General features: G+C 39.6%; 1 protein-coding gene across 3 annotated transcripts; it reads right to left on the bottom strand.

The window, feature by feature from the left end:
- Positions 1-266: 266 nt before the first annotated feature.
- On the bottom strand, positions 267-15735 carry BROX (BRO1 domain and CAAX motif containing). Of its 3 annotated transcripts, none has more exons than XM_032183921.1 (13): positions 15661-15735; positions 14587-14742; positions 13701-13807; positions 12037-12133; positions 10571-10666; positions 9823-9895; positions 9365-9470; positions 8718-8807; positions 7968-8053; positions 6554-6635; positions 5197-5347; positions 3907-4066; positions 267-3429 (listed from the first exon to the last, which is right to left on the bottom strand). In XM_032183921.1, exons 2-13 carry the CDS (start codon positions 14685-14687, stop codon positions 3343-3345), a joined length of 1236 nt encoding a protein of 411 aa, XP_032039812.1. In that variant the 5' UTR covers positions 14688-14742; positions 15661-15735; the 3' UTR covers positions 267-3342. The 3 variants fall into 3 exon arrangements, with proteins under 3 accessions (XP_032039812.1, XP_032039813.1, XP_032039814.1); XM_032183922.1 differs by lacking the exon at positions 15661-15735 and adding an exon at positions 15251-15355; XM_032183923.1 differs by lacking the exon at positions 15661-15735 and adding an exon at positions 15120-15161.
- Positions 15736-15834: the final 99 nt, after the last annotated feature.

Raw genomic sequence — 15834 nt, 5'->3', positions numbered from 1 at the left:
TTACACCAGGAAATGAAAGAGCCAGCCCTGCCTCTGAGAATGAAAAAATGTGTTCCTTATAAATTTATTTGCCACCTGCTGGCAATGTAAAGAATTGTCCAGCAATCTGCACATACGAAACTTCCTTCACATAGCATATACAATATCCTACAATATCACATACCTTTGCGAGCACTGGAACTTTGTACAGGCATACCAAATCATGCCTAATGACTTACTTAATATTTTAAGTGATGAAACAACTGACACATTCAGATTATCTTAAATGATATTCTGAAACTTGTGTTTATATACAAATTCTCCAACTATGAAGGTTAAGATTGCATGGTGGCCATTTTCATAAAACAGGACTGCTTGGGCAACCTCATCATACCTGATTCCACTGAAGTTTAGAGTACAGGCGTGCTTCAGACAGGCTGCAATCCACAAAGACACCAACACCAACGAACGGAGGACTTGATACATGAAAAGCTGATCAAGGGGCCCTCAGCTGCCATGTGACATTTGTTTGATTTGAGAGCATCGCCAGCAGAAAACGATCTGAACAAATCCAAACGTCAATGTAGAAAGGTGAACATGCTGCGCACTCAAAATCTGGAGACAGATACCCACTACAGGGCCGCTTCTGTGCCAGACAAGTGGTAGTGCGTTTTATTCCTCACTCAACTGGGCTATACTTAAAAACAACAATAAAACCCACCAGCTCCTACTGCAGTAATAATTTGGCAATGACCTTTAAAAGATATTTTTTTCCTGTTTGTTTGTTTCAGGAATAAATAATAGGCACGAACAAAATTTATGTTAATGCTGAAACTTCAATTTAGATACTAGGTGCAGAGTAAAACACATCATCCCTCAGCCAATACTGAGAAACTTAACTTCTCTGAACTCACATGGAAAACAGACAAATTACTGCCTCTTCTCATGTCCTCTGAAGAGAACTGCTTCATGAGTTTATTTTATTCATAGACAATTTAAAATACATTTTAGTAATGTTTCCCATAAAAATCTTACCAATAGCACAATAATGAAATCAGTGCAACCAAACTAAAAGGACAGAAAGAAATATTTACAATCATATTGTATGAAAATTGCAAGACTGGAAATTCTCAAGTGCAAAGGAGGCTGCATCCTACACAGATACAGGTATGTTTTCTTGCTTATACTATGAACCAGTACCATCATTACAGGCACGCCACACATTCATGCTAAATAGTCAGGTGACCAAATATTATCCTTAGGCTGACAGGCAAAGCTCCTCTACCAAATCCAGTGGGAGGCAGGCATCAGCATCCAAGGGCCAAACTTAGTCCTTCAGTTCCAGGAGTGTCACGTGCTGGGTGGAGATTAACTACTGTAAACCCAGAAACATGAAACATGGAAGAAGCGTATTAAAAGTATTTAAATACAAATCTTACAAAGAACTTAATAGTTTGCTTTATAGAAGATTAAAGACTATCGGTACATTTTAAAAGCACAAAATAGAGGGCCTAGTGCTCACTATTTAGCCTGAGCACAAGTTTTTAAAGACTATTTACACCAACAACATTTGCAGATTCAGCCATGAGAGCCTCTAAAACCAGTGCCAGAAAAAACAGGCTCTTGCAGCAAAAGAATATTAAAAAGTCACCATTCAAAATACGTCATTCTTAAAAACTACAAGAAGAAATCATAATGGAAGGAACGTGATTGTTAGGCTTCCAGATTAACCAAAACTCCCAGTCAATTCATCTATATTCTTGAGCATATTGGAAAGGCAATCTCAATAATATTTACAGTAATTCTTGCCACTACCCATCAAAACCAAAGAGAGAACTGTTCATTGACTGACAGCACTCAATGCTTCGCACACAAACAGTCTCCAGTTTCTTGGGCAAAACAATCCAGTGTTTGCCATAGGATTTTAACTACGAGTAAACAAAGTTTGTCTTGAAAAGCAACACATGTTAAGTGAATTAGTTTGTTCCATTAGTCTATTTTTAAACTACTACATCATATTTACCGAAACAGCTATGGCATAAGAGGTTACACAGCTAGGCTTAAGTAATACCGCAATCTGACACAATCCACTTGGTTATGCCCTGAACTATTTACAGTGAACTTGATTCAACCAAACCGCTTGGTTCATTAAAACGTCCAAAGAATGAAGAATACAAGTCCATAAAAGAACCTTTCCTAGGAAGATTTTTTGGGAATGATTTAGTCATGGTCTGCTTAATTTAAGATATTTATATACTGAAATACACCCACAGCCAAAAGCCTCACTGGAAACAAGTCCGAGCATCTACATGTGCATTAGCAAACAAAGGTCAGCCTGTGCCTTTGGACGTAGCAGATGGAAGGGAAAGTGCGGGGAGAAGGAAAGATGGAATCTAGTTGTGTAGAAAGAAAATCAATTGAGTTGAGATTTATTGACATACGCACGCACTTCTGAAGAACAACGAGCAACTGAAAAAATCATGATTATGAAATGGAGTTAACTTTAGCTTGATCCTTAAAGGGGGCAGGCTAAGCAAATGCAGATGACTACAGCTGCAATAGGTTTTTTAAGAGAATTAAAAGTCTGTATTGGCAAAATAGCTCCACATTCCATTTTGGCAAAAACTACGCTAGAACTAAAACTTTCAAGCACTTACATATTACCTGCTGCATCACTTCCAGATACAATTTAATACTAAGGGATTTTAACTTAAGGACATACAAGATAAAGTACTTTACTCAATACAAATGCTTATACAGGGACCTTGATCTAGAAAGGAAAGAACAGAGGCTACGAGTTTCAGAAGAATATAAATTGTGTTCCATTTATGCAGAACTTAAGATTTTCCAAGTTCTGTGAAAGTGCTGTTAAATACCACAGGATTGTTAAATACCAAACCCAGATTTTCTTCACTCGCTACATTGAAGCGAATCAGAACATGACAGGATGCTAAGCCTGTATGAGAAATGTGAATAAATATAACTGTTCCTGCAAACTTTGGTTTGCAGAATGTGACATCATAAGCATATATTTTACTGGGAAATCTTTAAAAATTACAATCATGATACTTCCGTTGCTATTTGTGGGCAGAAACTAAACCCACAAAAAGAAACTCTCTAGAGGCACAATATGAACATTTAAGCCCGATCATTCTATGATATCCCACTAAACCCAAAATTAAGTCAGATATAAACTCCTAGAAATCCATCACATGCTCAAGCAAGATAGATGCATACTAACCAAAGTAAACTAAATTAGTCTTCTAAATTAACAAAGAAGAACCAGAAAAAGGGAGATCGGAACTAAAAGCCCCAGAGTCCAATTAATACAGTTTTAAAGTGAGTTCAAAGCACTTATGACACTTAAGAAATCTGGCATCCACTGTCTTTTTGAGGCTTTATATCTGGTTCCTTCAGAGGCTTTACTTCTTCATCTGGTTTTGGTTTAGCCTGTGAACAAGAAAAAAAGAAATAAATACCCCAAGTACAAACCACTGTGTCTGCACAGCATTTATGCACGGCTAACTTTACATATCCTAAACTAGCAGTCCTTTCTCTTTTCAAAGCTGTAGCCTTTGACCATAGAGGAAGGAAAAAAGCTGAACGTTGACTATTTCAGCATCCGTAAATGAATCATTTTCTTAAAAGGATTTTTCTATAGCATTCAGTCCTGTACCATCTCAGCATCTTATACACATCAGAGAACTTTCTCCTATTCAAGATTTGGAAAAGAATTACTCCTAATTTCTAGATGCCAACAGTGTGGCAGAGATTAATTGACTTGCCTCCTTGCACAGGAGAAATGTGAGCTCAAGTGGTAGCCTTGTGTTTATGCCCTTCACTGAGGTGGGAAGCATTACAAAAGAACAAAACATTTAAAGACAGAATAAAGCTAATGGGAAAGAAAAATGTGTAAGGTTATCTTACAGTGTCATCCTTTGGCCTCTTGGTGAGATCAAATGCATTAAGTGTTTCAGGAGTCCAGTGTGCGTTCAGTGCAGGAAATTCAAAAGGAACAGGCTCTACTAGGCCATAGTTTGCTTTTAGTTCCAGCTGGGGAGCCTCTGCTGGCACCTTCTGAAAATAGCTGTAATAGAATACAGCAGTATATTGAAAACACAATGAACTCTCTCTGCAAGTCTCGTTTGCAATTCTAAAGAAAAACAATCTGGGCTTTTACAGTGGCTACCATTGCTGCTCTCATTCCATTTCATTAAGGCACCATCCAGAATGCATTCTCTCAGCAAGATTTAAAACAAAAGCAATTCCTTCTTGGTATTGTTCATACCCAGTTAGGTGGGTTCTTTCCTACTTGGTAACCATTATTCCCATGGCTTCAATAAGAAGACCTCCTCTTGTCTAGAAAGATGTTTAGAGAAACAGACAAACAAACCCCAAAATAAGTCCCAAGAAAAAGGATACAGACAGTGCTTTGCTTTGTTACTGCAAGATCAATCTTAATGTGCCACACTGCGTAATAGCAATGACATTGCAACACCCACAAAGTCTTGCTCCAACACAATCCTTTGTGTTTAGTCAATTCTCCTACTACATAGGTCTTCAAATATTATACAAATGGGAAATAAACATATTATGGAATACTAAGTCATGAGGAGAAGGGAGAAGGGAATCAGCAAAGGAGTTCTAAAGTCAAACTAATCTTGCTATTTCAAACCTTTTTGAAACTCTTTTTTGGAAAGGACAATAACAGAAATCCCTACTCTTAGCATTAATTATATGTAGACTGGTAAAGCTCTTAGCACCCTAAGCATGTTATTCATGGAAAGCATGAGTTTAGATTTCTCTGGTAGCAAAGCAGAACCAGCTATCAGTCTTCTCCATTTCCCCTCCATCCTCTTTTGTCTACAACATCCCAGCAGCAGGGAAAAGGTCATTAATGCAACCCAGCAGTCTCTGCAGGACTTTCTCTTGTGTAGAAGAGAAAGTAACTGAGGAATGAGGGAAGGAAACAGCTTAAGCTCTCCAGCACATCACTCCAACCTACATAGCTGAACTGGCATAGAACAGAGGGTGATAGCACAGACCCACAGTAAATCTGATAAGAGAAAAAACAAAGCCATTTGCAATTCCAAGTTACATCTCATACCCTAAAGAAATACAAGAACTGAAGAATAATTTACCATTCCACCCTGAAATAAAAGCAAATGAGGTATTAACAGTCCACACAGAGTACTGCACCAACCCCAAATTACTTACATGAAACCATTCTCTCTCTGGCATTTTTCTAGTGTGTTCTTGATCAAAGTTCCTAGTTTCCTAAAGAAGAGATGTCCAGAAGGTTTGGCAGTAGTCCCAGGCCCTTTGGTTTCTCCATATTCTTTGCACAATGCTTCAGCCTTGGCAAAAACTTTGCAAGAAAGGAACGTAATAAAAATCAGTTACATGAGTCTGTTAAAGGACAGTTCTGATCTACAGCCTGAGCTATAAGAGACATCAGAATCCATTCAGGCTTCTTACTTCTTAGAAACAAAAATAAACTAGCTAAAAGGCAGCAGCACTTCCAGCCAAGATTTTCTGCATCCAAAAAGTAGACTAGGAACAGGAAGAAAAAAAAAAAAAAGATCACTTTCTGAGCAGAGAGAATCACAAAAGCATTCTTACTTTGGGGGCAAAATGCAACAGTAAGCCTGAAAACTGTGCAGCACAATAGGGAACAAGAATGGGGATGAAGGTATCCATGCAGAGCTGCTGTACAAAAATAAACAGCACTTAATATGGAGTGGGAAAACAAGCACTCTTCTTTGAACAGCAGGCATAGTAAAAAACACAATATTTGTTTTACTGCAAGTAATCAAATTTACTTTGTTCCTACTTAATTCTTTTCAGATATTTTTAAAATTATAGATTTCAAATAAGATGATTTGAGCATTTTTACACGTTGTGGTAAAGTTATGCAGTGCGAGCCACCAGGGTAAAACAGAAAAAGCTGCCTGTCTTTACACAATACAGTAGGAACAATATATTTCCACATGAGCAATAGTTTTGAAGGAGAAGGCTATTCAGAAGTCCTTGAACTACTCCAAACATATACATAGCTCTGCTAATCTACCTTTCAAACTAATAGGAAGGAAATAAACTACTGAAACCTGTTAAAAAAAAAAAAGAACAAAACCAAAACAAAACTTTGAGAAATGAGTGATAGTCCAGATTTACTGTTTAATCTAAGACAAAGCCAACTCCAAAGCAGAAAATATTGCAGTAACTTAACACACAGATCAGAAAATATGCTGACCAATCAGTTCATATTTTTTTTTATGTGTATTGTAGGCAGTTCGGAGCCAGCCTTTAACAGGCTGAGAAATGAAGAAGAAATTTTCTGCAGCCCCTTTATGAAAGGCAGCCTTTGGGATGACAGATCCTTCCTTCCCTCCTCCTCCCTCCCCCCCAAAAAAAAAAATAAATAAAAAGTATTCTGTCTATTTAAAAGTGTACTGGATTATTACCAGGCGAGAGATAAAAATCTTCAGTTTGTAAGAGACAAATAAACACAACACAACAAAATAGAACAGGTATGTCATCATCAGATACATAATCCCATCTCAGTCACACTTACATTTCTCTGATTCTTGGAGAGATCTAATTGCTTCCCCACATTTATCACTGGCCAGCAAAGTTTGACCATGGTAACAGTACGCCTAATGAGAGAGGACAAAATCATTACCAGTATCAGTGAGTACTTCCCACGTCAACTCATTTTGCTCTTCCTTACATCAGCTGTCTTTGAAGCTGCCATTCTCTGCAGATGGCTGACAATTCGGGAATGGAAGTCAAAGCAGCACGCACTGACAACAAAAGTACATTTACTCTGAACAATGCAGTTCAACACAAACACTTGAGCTGGGTCTAAAGCAATCTGCCTCAAGTCTAGCCAAGAGTAACTTGGAGCTTCATGAAGGCTTCCGCACCAAAAGCATCAGTACATAGTCCAGTTCCAACCTCTGTCTCACTGTCTCAGTGTGCAGCATTAAACCCTATCACAGAATGACAATGAACATCTGTCAAAGCAAAGCAAAGACTAAAAACTAAACCACCTTAACACTCAAAAACTGAGCCTGCAACAAACATCAGAGAATCCAGAAGAGAGACCAGTTCTACTGCCTGAGATATCTTGCTGTGGTCTAACAACTTTTCCACTCCAAGAAGCCCCATTCCTGCACACTTATGCTCAAAGACAATACTGTATTGCAGTGAGAACTGAGGCCTTTTTGCTATTAATCAGGAGACATTGAGTTTGAATACTTAGCTACTAAATACTGTAAGTTAAGGAAGAAGGTCATGAACTAATGTATACCTTGCCTATCTTCCTCTAATATCCTATCTCACAGTATATCAAGCATCAATCTGTCATTGCCCATATTACAGAAATTAAAAAGTAAAAGACAGTCAACTACTACAGCTCTGACCATCTCTTACTCTGAAGCTTGCTAATAAGACTAGAAGCTTTTAATTACAGGTTTAAAGTAAGAGAAAGACAACTGTTTTAACTGTGTAGTTTGGGCCCTTTTTTTTCCCACCATGAAATAACCACATCACATACTGTGACAGGATACAAGAAGTAACCAGCAATCAGCAAACGGAGCAGCTGATAATCCCAAGAGTGCCATTGCACCAGAGATCAGTCATGAAAAAAGGGACAGGACTTGGAATTGCACTTAACATTTGATGCAGCTTCACTCAAGGCTTTCATAAAAAAAGATGAGCAGCTCTGAATTATGCCTAGAATCAGACTTTGATAAAGATAATGGAAAACAAGTATTACGCTCAACCTGATTGGCTTCACTTAAAGATAGGTGATCACAGTAAATTCCACACTGCAGAAATTTCACCTGGCTCAACAAAAACACCTCAAATGCCCTGATATTGCAGTGTCTCTTCATAGCATAGAAAGAAAGTCAAGGCAATACATAACTCCCTATGCAGCCTTAGATAACATTAAGAATCGTGACTGTTATTAATCAAGTACTTACGTAGGCCATATAGAAACAGGTCTTCAAGTTTAAATATTTCCTCCATTTACCTGCATAGGCTGGATCCAAACTGGATAACGTTTGATCTGTGAATACATCTAATGTCACTCTTTAAGACTTTTTGAAAAAGAAAATCCCCCCCACACACTCAAAGACTAGAATTATTAAACTTAACATTGGATCTTAACTACAAAGTAGCTAGAAACAAGTGACATAAATTACTCCTACAAATAGGTAAAGAAACTATGAGAAAACCAAAACTATGCAGCTTATTGAGCTGTTGTGCAGTTGTTCCTAGAATCCCTGAAAGAGCTGACCACTACATTTGGAAGGCTAATTTTCCTAAGTATTTTTAGGCAGCATTTCAAAGTTGGATCCTAGCTTAATTTCAAGCAGCGACTTACAAAAATACTATGCCTGTTACAATATTATCTCTCATATTTATTCACGTACTTTTGCACTTTTCCCACTTGCCTTTGCAAAGTTACAGATCAGCTTGCCCAGCTGTGAGGACACAGAGAATTAAACTACTGCACAGCTTACTTGTCTGCATCACACTGCTGCCCAAAGACAGCCAAACACACTCCACTTATACCAACCACGTTTGTTGCGGTTGCTCATTACTGTCTTGTCTTCTCTCACCAGCATTTCATACCACTAAATACCCAATGAGAAGCATCATTAATATTGCAATGAAGTATGTCTGCTGGTAATAAACAGGTCACTGAGGATAAAAAACAAGACACTTACCAGCTTTTTGGTAAAAGTTAGCTGTTTCATAAGCAAGAGCAGCTATTAGACCTGGATTGTGTTTCAGCTCAATAGCCCGAGCAATTGTCACTGAAAAACAAAACAAAACAAAACAAAACACATTCCACACCACAGTACTAAAGCTTAATTGAAAACGTCACACTAAATTAGCAGAGACATTTTAAAACCTTTACATTAGCAGAAAACAAATATGTTCTCACAAGTGAAGCAAACTGCAGAATGAAGACAGACCATTTCTTGAATAGAATAATTTCAAATTAATAGGAAAGCTGAAAGACTGTTAGTCTGAAGAGTAAGCAGTAAACAGAAGCTGCAAATATTTTAAAGGAAAGGAACTGGGAATTTACATTAGGCAAGTATGGAATATATTGATATTTACTGCATGAAAGTAAAGAAGAGGACACATATTTCTCCATAGTTAAATTTATAGTATCAGACTGATTTGGGGCATTTTTCTCCTAAAATTTTAAATTAGGTTTCATTAAAAGCAACCATCTCCACTAAGCCACAGTACTTCAGAAGAAAAAGCTGGCATTGCTGCAAAGCAGACTTCACGAGACATCACAGAAGTCACAGACAAAGACTAGCATTTCCCAGCCCCAACAAACGGGTAGATTTGAGGATACCTTCTTGAGCTTCTGCTTGGCACTGTATGATGTAAGAGTCTATAAGTCGAGCTTCCAAATCTCTTCCTTTTTCTACAGGTGTAATCAATTTTGGAATATGGCTTTCCTAAGTATAAAGCAAGTCTGAAGTCAGTTTAGGTTTAATATCACCGTCACCAATGCAAAACACATCCCTTATTCCTAAATGGATGGAACACTCAGTGAAGGTCCCAAGACAGCTGGCCACACTGTTGCAGGTACTAGTAGGTAGACAGACTGATTACTCTTCCACTGCCAGTGAGAAAAACGGATCACGTGGTTAACAACATATATATATAACAATACTCCTCTTCCCTGTATCACTCAGGTAGTCTAAAGCATTGTTTTATTCTGTAATCTCATCAGGAAAGCAAAGGCTTTTCTAAGACAAAAAGTCAAGTACTCAGAGACAAATATCAGACAGCAAAGAGTTTTTCTACCTTCAAATGCTTAAAGATCCCAGCTGCTATCTTCAGACTTCTATGAACATCTTTTGCTTCATCTTCTGTTATACTAAGGAAGGACAGAATATGGAGTGAATCACAGAAATTTTCATTGGAAAGGACCTCTAAGTGTCGTTTACTGAAACATCCAGCTTTGGAGCAGGACCAAGGCTGACAGTTGATCAGGTCAGTTATGGCTTTGTCTAGCTGAATCTTGAAATCCTTCAAGAATGGAGATACCCCTCTCTCTCTCTCTCTAAGTAATCTGTCCCAGTGCTGTGCTACCTTCATAGTAAAAACTTTCTTGTCATGTTCAATCATTAAATAATCAAATAGAACTCACTTGAAAAAAGAAACACAAGACCTTGTAATGACTTTTAAGTAAAAAGGACCCTCGATGTTAAAAGTCAAAGCTTTAGAAATCTGCAGGGCTAAGCATCAGCAGAGTTGAGATTTTAAGAATCTGAACTTTGTACTTAGATGTCTAGAGCAGGAAACAGGAAGGCTTTACTCACAACTGACACTTTCTCTGTACCATAGCCAGATGGTATCAGTACTCTTCGTTCACAAACAGAAGAGGGGACTGAAGTGCACTTGCACATTAAAAACATAAATGAAGGCCAACTGCTCCCTTGAACATCTAATGTCTCAGCTGGACAGGAACTATAGCAGTCAAAATTCAGAACCTATGATTTTTGGTGTAATATTGCTGCAATGGAATTACTAAGAAAATAAAAATACTTACTCTTCTTTTCCAGCAAGTCTTGATGCATATTTTGTGTACCACAGAGCTACATTGAAACCCATGGAAACCAGTTCAAATACTGCATCCTGCTGGGCACTAAAGAAAAACAAACAAAAAAACACCACCCTAAACAATTTAGTATTTTCAGTTTTGTTCTGACAAACTCTCTGCTGATAGTTCGGCAGCATAAGCAGGCATTTCTCTTCATAAGGCACTTTTCTTGAACAACGCAACAATTCCCAATTCAAACATTCTTCCTTGCGGAACTGACTAAAAGATTTCTGTTTTTACTTATTCCCTTTAAGAGTTCGTAATTTTAATTTCCCGCATTCAAATGCCTACCCTTCCCATTTGGGAACTTTTATTTTAAAACAGTAACTTGAGATTTGTTTAGCTTTGGGTGTGGCTGACATTTTTCCTTTTTTTTTTTTTTTTTTTTTTTAAATTGCACATTTTGTGGAAAGCCTTGCTCTGGAACGTCTGCTTTAAAAGTTGTAGCTGTTAAGTTAGTAAGTCAGAGCCTATTACATCTCCCTCAAATGAATGCTATTGCAAGTATTTATGTAACTGCAGTCAAATGGCATGGGCAAATAGCAGGAAGTTTCCTAAGCTAAAAACATGCCTTTTGAAAAGACTGCAACTCATAAGCACAAGTTCAGTATAGCCTAGGAGCTAATTATCTTTAAAAAGAACGGCGTGAGAGTGAGGAGAATAATGCTGGCACCAGAACAAATGTTCACACCCATGACAAAATCAGAAGAGAGTCCTAATCAGCAGGTCATCTTCTAAGGGGAATAAAAGCTTTGAGGAAGTCAAGCCCTGCTTCTAGATTAAGTATGCTAAATGTGTAAGCATGGTTATACAGCACAGTTACCTACGATATAAAGAGACAATTGAATAATCCAGAAGGTTCCCTCCAGAGCTATACTCCTACATAAAGCAGAAGCTTTGTTTGTTTGTACTAGGAGTGCATGTAGTAGGAGTTTCAGAAGAAATCAACAAAATCAGACCTTGAGAAACATCTGGACTTCAGAAAAGAAGTCAGAAAGTAGTATTGCCAAAAGGGAAAGTTTTAAAATGCAGTAATCTATCCTTTCTTATTCAATTCACAAATGTTCTCAAGGTTCTTTTTTGCACTGTTCTAGCCAACTGTAGGTCTAGCTTGTAGATCAACTTAAAAACAATGAGTCTTCCTACCACTAACATGCATTACCACCTCTTTTTATATAAATGTGCTTCAGTATGTACGCCTTAGTACACTTCAGTACACCTAACACAGTGTGGCAACTATCAAAAACACAATGCAACAAATTTTTGAAAACTACTCCATGTGTAACATTTGCTGTATACTTTGTAGCATTTGCTACATTTTCAAGTTTTCCTTCACATGTTCTATTCCATATATGCACAGGTGACAGCACAAAAGGGAACAGCTGCACACCCTATAATCATAAAAGCGTGCATACCTTGGAACATGCCCTTGTAATGTGTCTGTCCACTTAAAGTTCTGAATATATCGCAACTTGCATTCTTGGGAAGAGCCATCCAGTGAAAGGATAAAACCTACGGAACAAGGAAAAAAAAAAAAAGTACTGGCAATATCAAAGTAAGAAACAGAAAGTAGGGATCAAATGGGGATCAATGAGAATACAAATAAAGAAATGTTTCTTGTTGTACCACTCAAAAATCCACGTTACTCGCTGGGACTTTTACACCTCAATATCTTGAGAGGAAGACTTGCAAAAAGACAAACTTGCTGTGATTAAAAACAAAGTGTGATTAAAAACGAAGTGTACCACTGTGGAGTGGCAGCCCAGCAGGCTTTTCCCTGACTATGGCAGGCCCCTTCCAACCCGAGCCACTCTACGATTTTAAGTCTTGATTGCTTAAGGAAAACCTTGCAGCTGTCTCCCTGTCTCATCTGGTGACTAGCTGGGAGTTTGACAGAGTTGGGTATAGGATGGCTGTGGCTGCTCACAAGGAGTGCCTGTCCCTGCTACTGTAACGATGATAGGGAAATTCCAGGGAAAGCTGCCTGGTCAACAGGAAGAAGAAAAAAGGCTTACACGCATGGACTCAGCTAGTCGTCAGGGCTACAGGAAATTGCTTCTGCATGTCCAGCTGCCCAGAAAGCAGCAGTCAGTGGGGATGGAGCTCATGCTATGGAATGTTCAAATGTCAACGTATGCAAGGCTAAGAAAGATTTTTTCAGGGAGGAAAAAGACTGGTTTGGGCCTAGTCAGGTCTTACAGACTTCAAGATCTCGAGACTTGCAACACCATCTATTTGGGCTACAATTTTCATTTCTGACACGTTTATAAAGACAGAAAATACTTGTTTCTTTCATGTGCAAGAGATTTTAGTGACCAAACATAGTGCTTTCCTGAAGAAACTCTCCAACTCTTATCTGGAGTAACTTTGACTGTTATCTTATTTTTCTAAAATGTTTCATTAGCTTACACCCCTGCAAAGACTGAGGGAACTACATCAACTTGAGCTGCTTCACTTTCCAGACTGAAGGGTAACACATTTTTCATCAGTCATCTGATTCCTGTAAACCTGATCCTGAGTAACTTGTCTGAGCACCTGACTGCTACAGAGAGAGTCATAAAAATATCATCAGGAGGAAGATTTCAAGGGACTGCTCCATCACAGGTGACCACCTGCTGAAAATATGGATGCTACGCTAATGAGAAACTATATATACCCAAGATAAATAGCAGCAGAAGTGTAAACTTGCAGTAAGTTCTATTATCTAGTATTAGACAAACCAGGAGTTTACACTGAAGAGGGACTCCTAACAACTAAGCAACAGATTCAGTTTATACCTGAGCAATTCACCACAATGGTAAGAGACAGACATTTCCTCCTCCAGAAGGGAGAACGAGGTTAAAAGCAAGAGGACTGCCAATGCTTTCTGCTGTCAGGTCACAAAGGACACTGAAACTTGCAGAAAGGGCTTCACAAGAGCCCGTGACTGGCATCAAGCACAAAAACCATGAAGATACCTGGCTTCCTGAGAACTGCAGAGCTTCTTACATTAAGGTTAGCTCAACGGACAATCTGAGAAGTGTCATTAAAACACAAACTATATACTTCTAGTTTTATTAGCAGTTTTGTGTGTTCTTACCTTGTAAGAGTGAGAAGTACAAGTCAGTTGCGTTCTTCATCATTTCTGGATTACAACTTGAGTCTGTAAATAGCTCCAATAGTCGCGTTCGAGACAATCGCAAATCACTGTATGGGGTGGAGAAAAAGAAAAAAAATATAGAAAACCACTAAGTTTAACCTGAAAACACACCGTTAAACTCACCCATGTCTACCACCACTCTTCTGGCTAAGGAAGCTAAGCATGCAATTTAGCTACCTTAACACAAGGAAAGCTGCTTTGAAAGAAAGATGTCAATCAATACTGAAAAATCTTCCTTTCACCTCTGAATACAAAAGGTTGATTTTCTTAGTTTAAAGTGTAATCCATTGTGGACAGATACCAATGGGTAACCGGTACTTATTATTTTAGTTTGTGATAGAACTATAGATTAATAAATGTTCCCTGAATAAATCTCCATGAGGTTGGGCAAGAGAAGGAAAGAAGTAGCAAGAAGCATTCTTCAACATTAGAATAGGATAAGCATATGAAGAGATAAGAATAGATCTACGAAGACTGAGAGCTCTTCCCATTATATTCCTAGCAACAATCGAACATTCATGTCTTACTTATGGAAATTACTTCAACCAATCTTTTGCAGAAGAATGCACAGTCATCAGAAAGACAATGAAATGTTTAGTCTTTTGCCTCTGAATTATTATAATAGGTCTTGCTGCGTACTAAGAAACTTGAAAACTGGATAATTCATTCTTTGTAAATAAATGTTTGGCGTTATCAGTGTTTCATTGTCTCCCAGCCCACACATTTCCAGCTATCTTCAGAACAAAAACTGAAGAATAACCATCATTTTTCAAGAGGTCCTCCAAACTGCCAGAGACAGGCTCAAGTTAACGACAGGCACACTTACTTGCAGATCTTTGATGCAGCTGGAGTGGTGGCTACCCCGTAAAAATTGAAGGGGACGGGAGCTGTAGCCTTCAAAGGGTTGCGATGGAACCAGTGAGTCATTTTCGCTCTGTAGTGTTGTTTGCGTCAAGTCTGAAGTGTGGAAAGAAGAGAGTGCCTGTAGGAACAGAGACAATTGGTTGCTCCTCAGCTCACAAAAAAAACCACCACCAACAAAAAAACAACAACAACAACAAAATCCAAATGTAAACAATAGGAAAAGAAATGAATGTGAGCAGTTCTATATATAATTACACTAAAGAACGTTTTCCACTTGAAACATTAAGCTTTCATGGGCCTTGTCCTCATCGTCCACATGCTTAGCTTTAGAATTTCATTCTGTTAAAATACATATTTTTTTATGAGGTAACTATTTTAGGTGGGACAAAAAGCTCTGCCTTCTTTGTTCTATGTCCCTACACACCTCCTTACTTAAAAAAAAAAAAAAAAAAAATTCTCTCTTGTATAAGGCTGAATATTTCCTATGTCATTTACAGGCATATCTCGGTTCATTACGATCATTACGTTGTGTCTGATCGATGCGTTATTAGCCGTTACTGAGGCCTATTGATGCCGATGAAGGTAATTGTGTAATAACCATTAAAAAAAACCCTGGATGTGTTTACAACAGAGCTGGAGGTGTGGTGGAGCGCGGCCAGAAGGGCCTATCCTTCCTCTTCTCCTTCAGTTCCAGGACACCTAGCTCCGACGGGCAGCCTGACGGGGGGTTTCCACAGGCTTCCAGCAGCGATGCCCGGCGAGAGGCCGGCTTACAGCAAGCCCAGGAAGCCGTGCGGTCTGTACCGGGTCACAGCAGCAGCCTCCTCACGGCGGGGACACACAAAGGCTGCCCGGGACAAAGCCCGGAGGGGCCCGGCCCGGCCCCGGCGGCTCCGTCAGGCGGGCAGGGGCCGGCCCGGGCGCCCTCCCCCGGCCGCAGCGAGGCCGCTGCGGGACCCAGCACCGCGCCCGGCCGCAGGCAGCGCCGCTGCCCCCCTCCGCCCCTCCGAACCCCCCCACGGGCAGCGCTGCTCACCTGGGGGCCCTGCGGTGGCGGGGAGGAGCGGAGCGGAGCGGTCCCCGCCCGGGCTGGGGCTGGGGCTCGGTGACGGTGGCGGCCGGGGGCGGCGCTCCCCCAGCCGCGGGCGGGCGCTGCCGCCCCGGTAGCGATGTCGCGGGCGCGGCCGGCGCAGCCGCCCTCGCTGGGCGG

This window comes from Aythya fuligula, chromosome 3 (genome assembly GCF_009819795.1).
Source record: "Aythya fuligula isolate bAytFul2 chromosome 3, bAytFul2.pri, whole genome shotgun sequence".
NCBI lineage: Eukaryota > Metazoa > Chordata > Aves > Anseriformes > Anatidae > Aythya > Aythya fuligula.
The sequence above is the reverse complement of the archived record's forward strand: the minus strand, read 5'-3'. Positions and strand labels throughout refer to the sequence as shown.

Excerpts from the sequence above, each read along its gene's own strand:
- BROX (XM_032183921.1), bottom strand. The coding sequence starts at position 14,687 with ATGACTCACTGGTTCCATCGCAACCCTTTGAAGGCTACAGCTCCCGTC. Across the intron at positions 10,667-12,036 it reads TTACAAGGGCATGTTCCAAG|TGCCCAGCAGGATGCAGTAT; the intron begins GTATGCACGCTT and ends GTTTTTCTTTAG. Across the intron at positions 6,636-7,967 it reads CCTGTTTCTATATGGCCTAC|GCGTACTGTTACCATGGTCA; the intron begins GTAAGTACTTGA and ends CTCTCTCATTAG.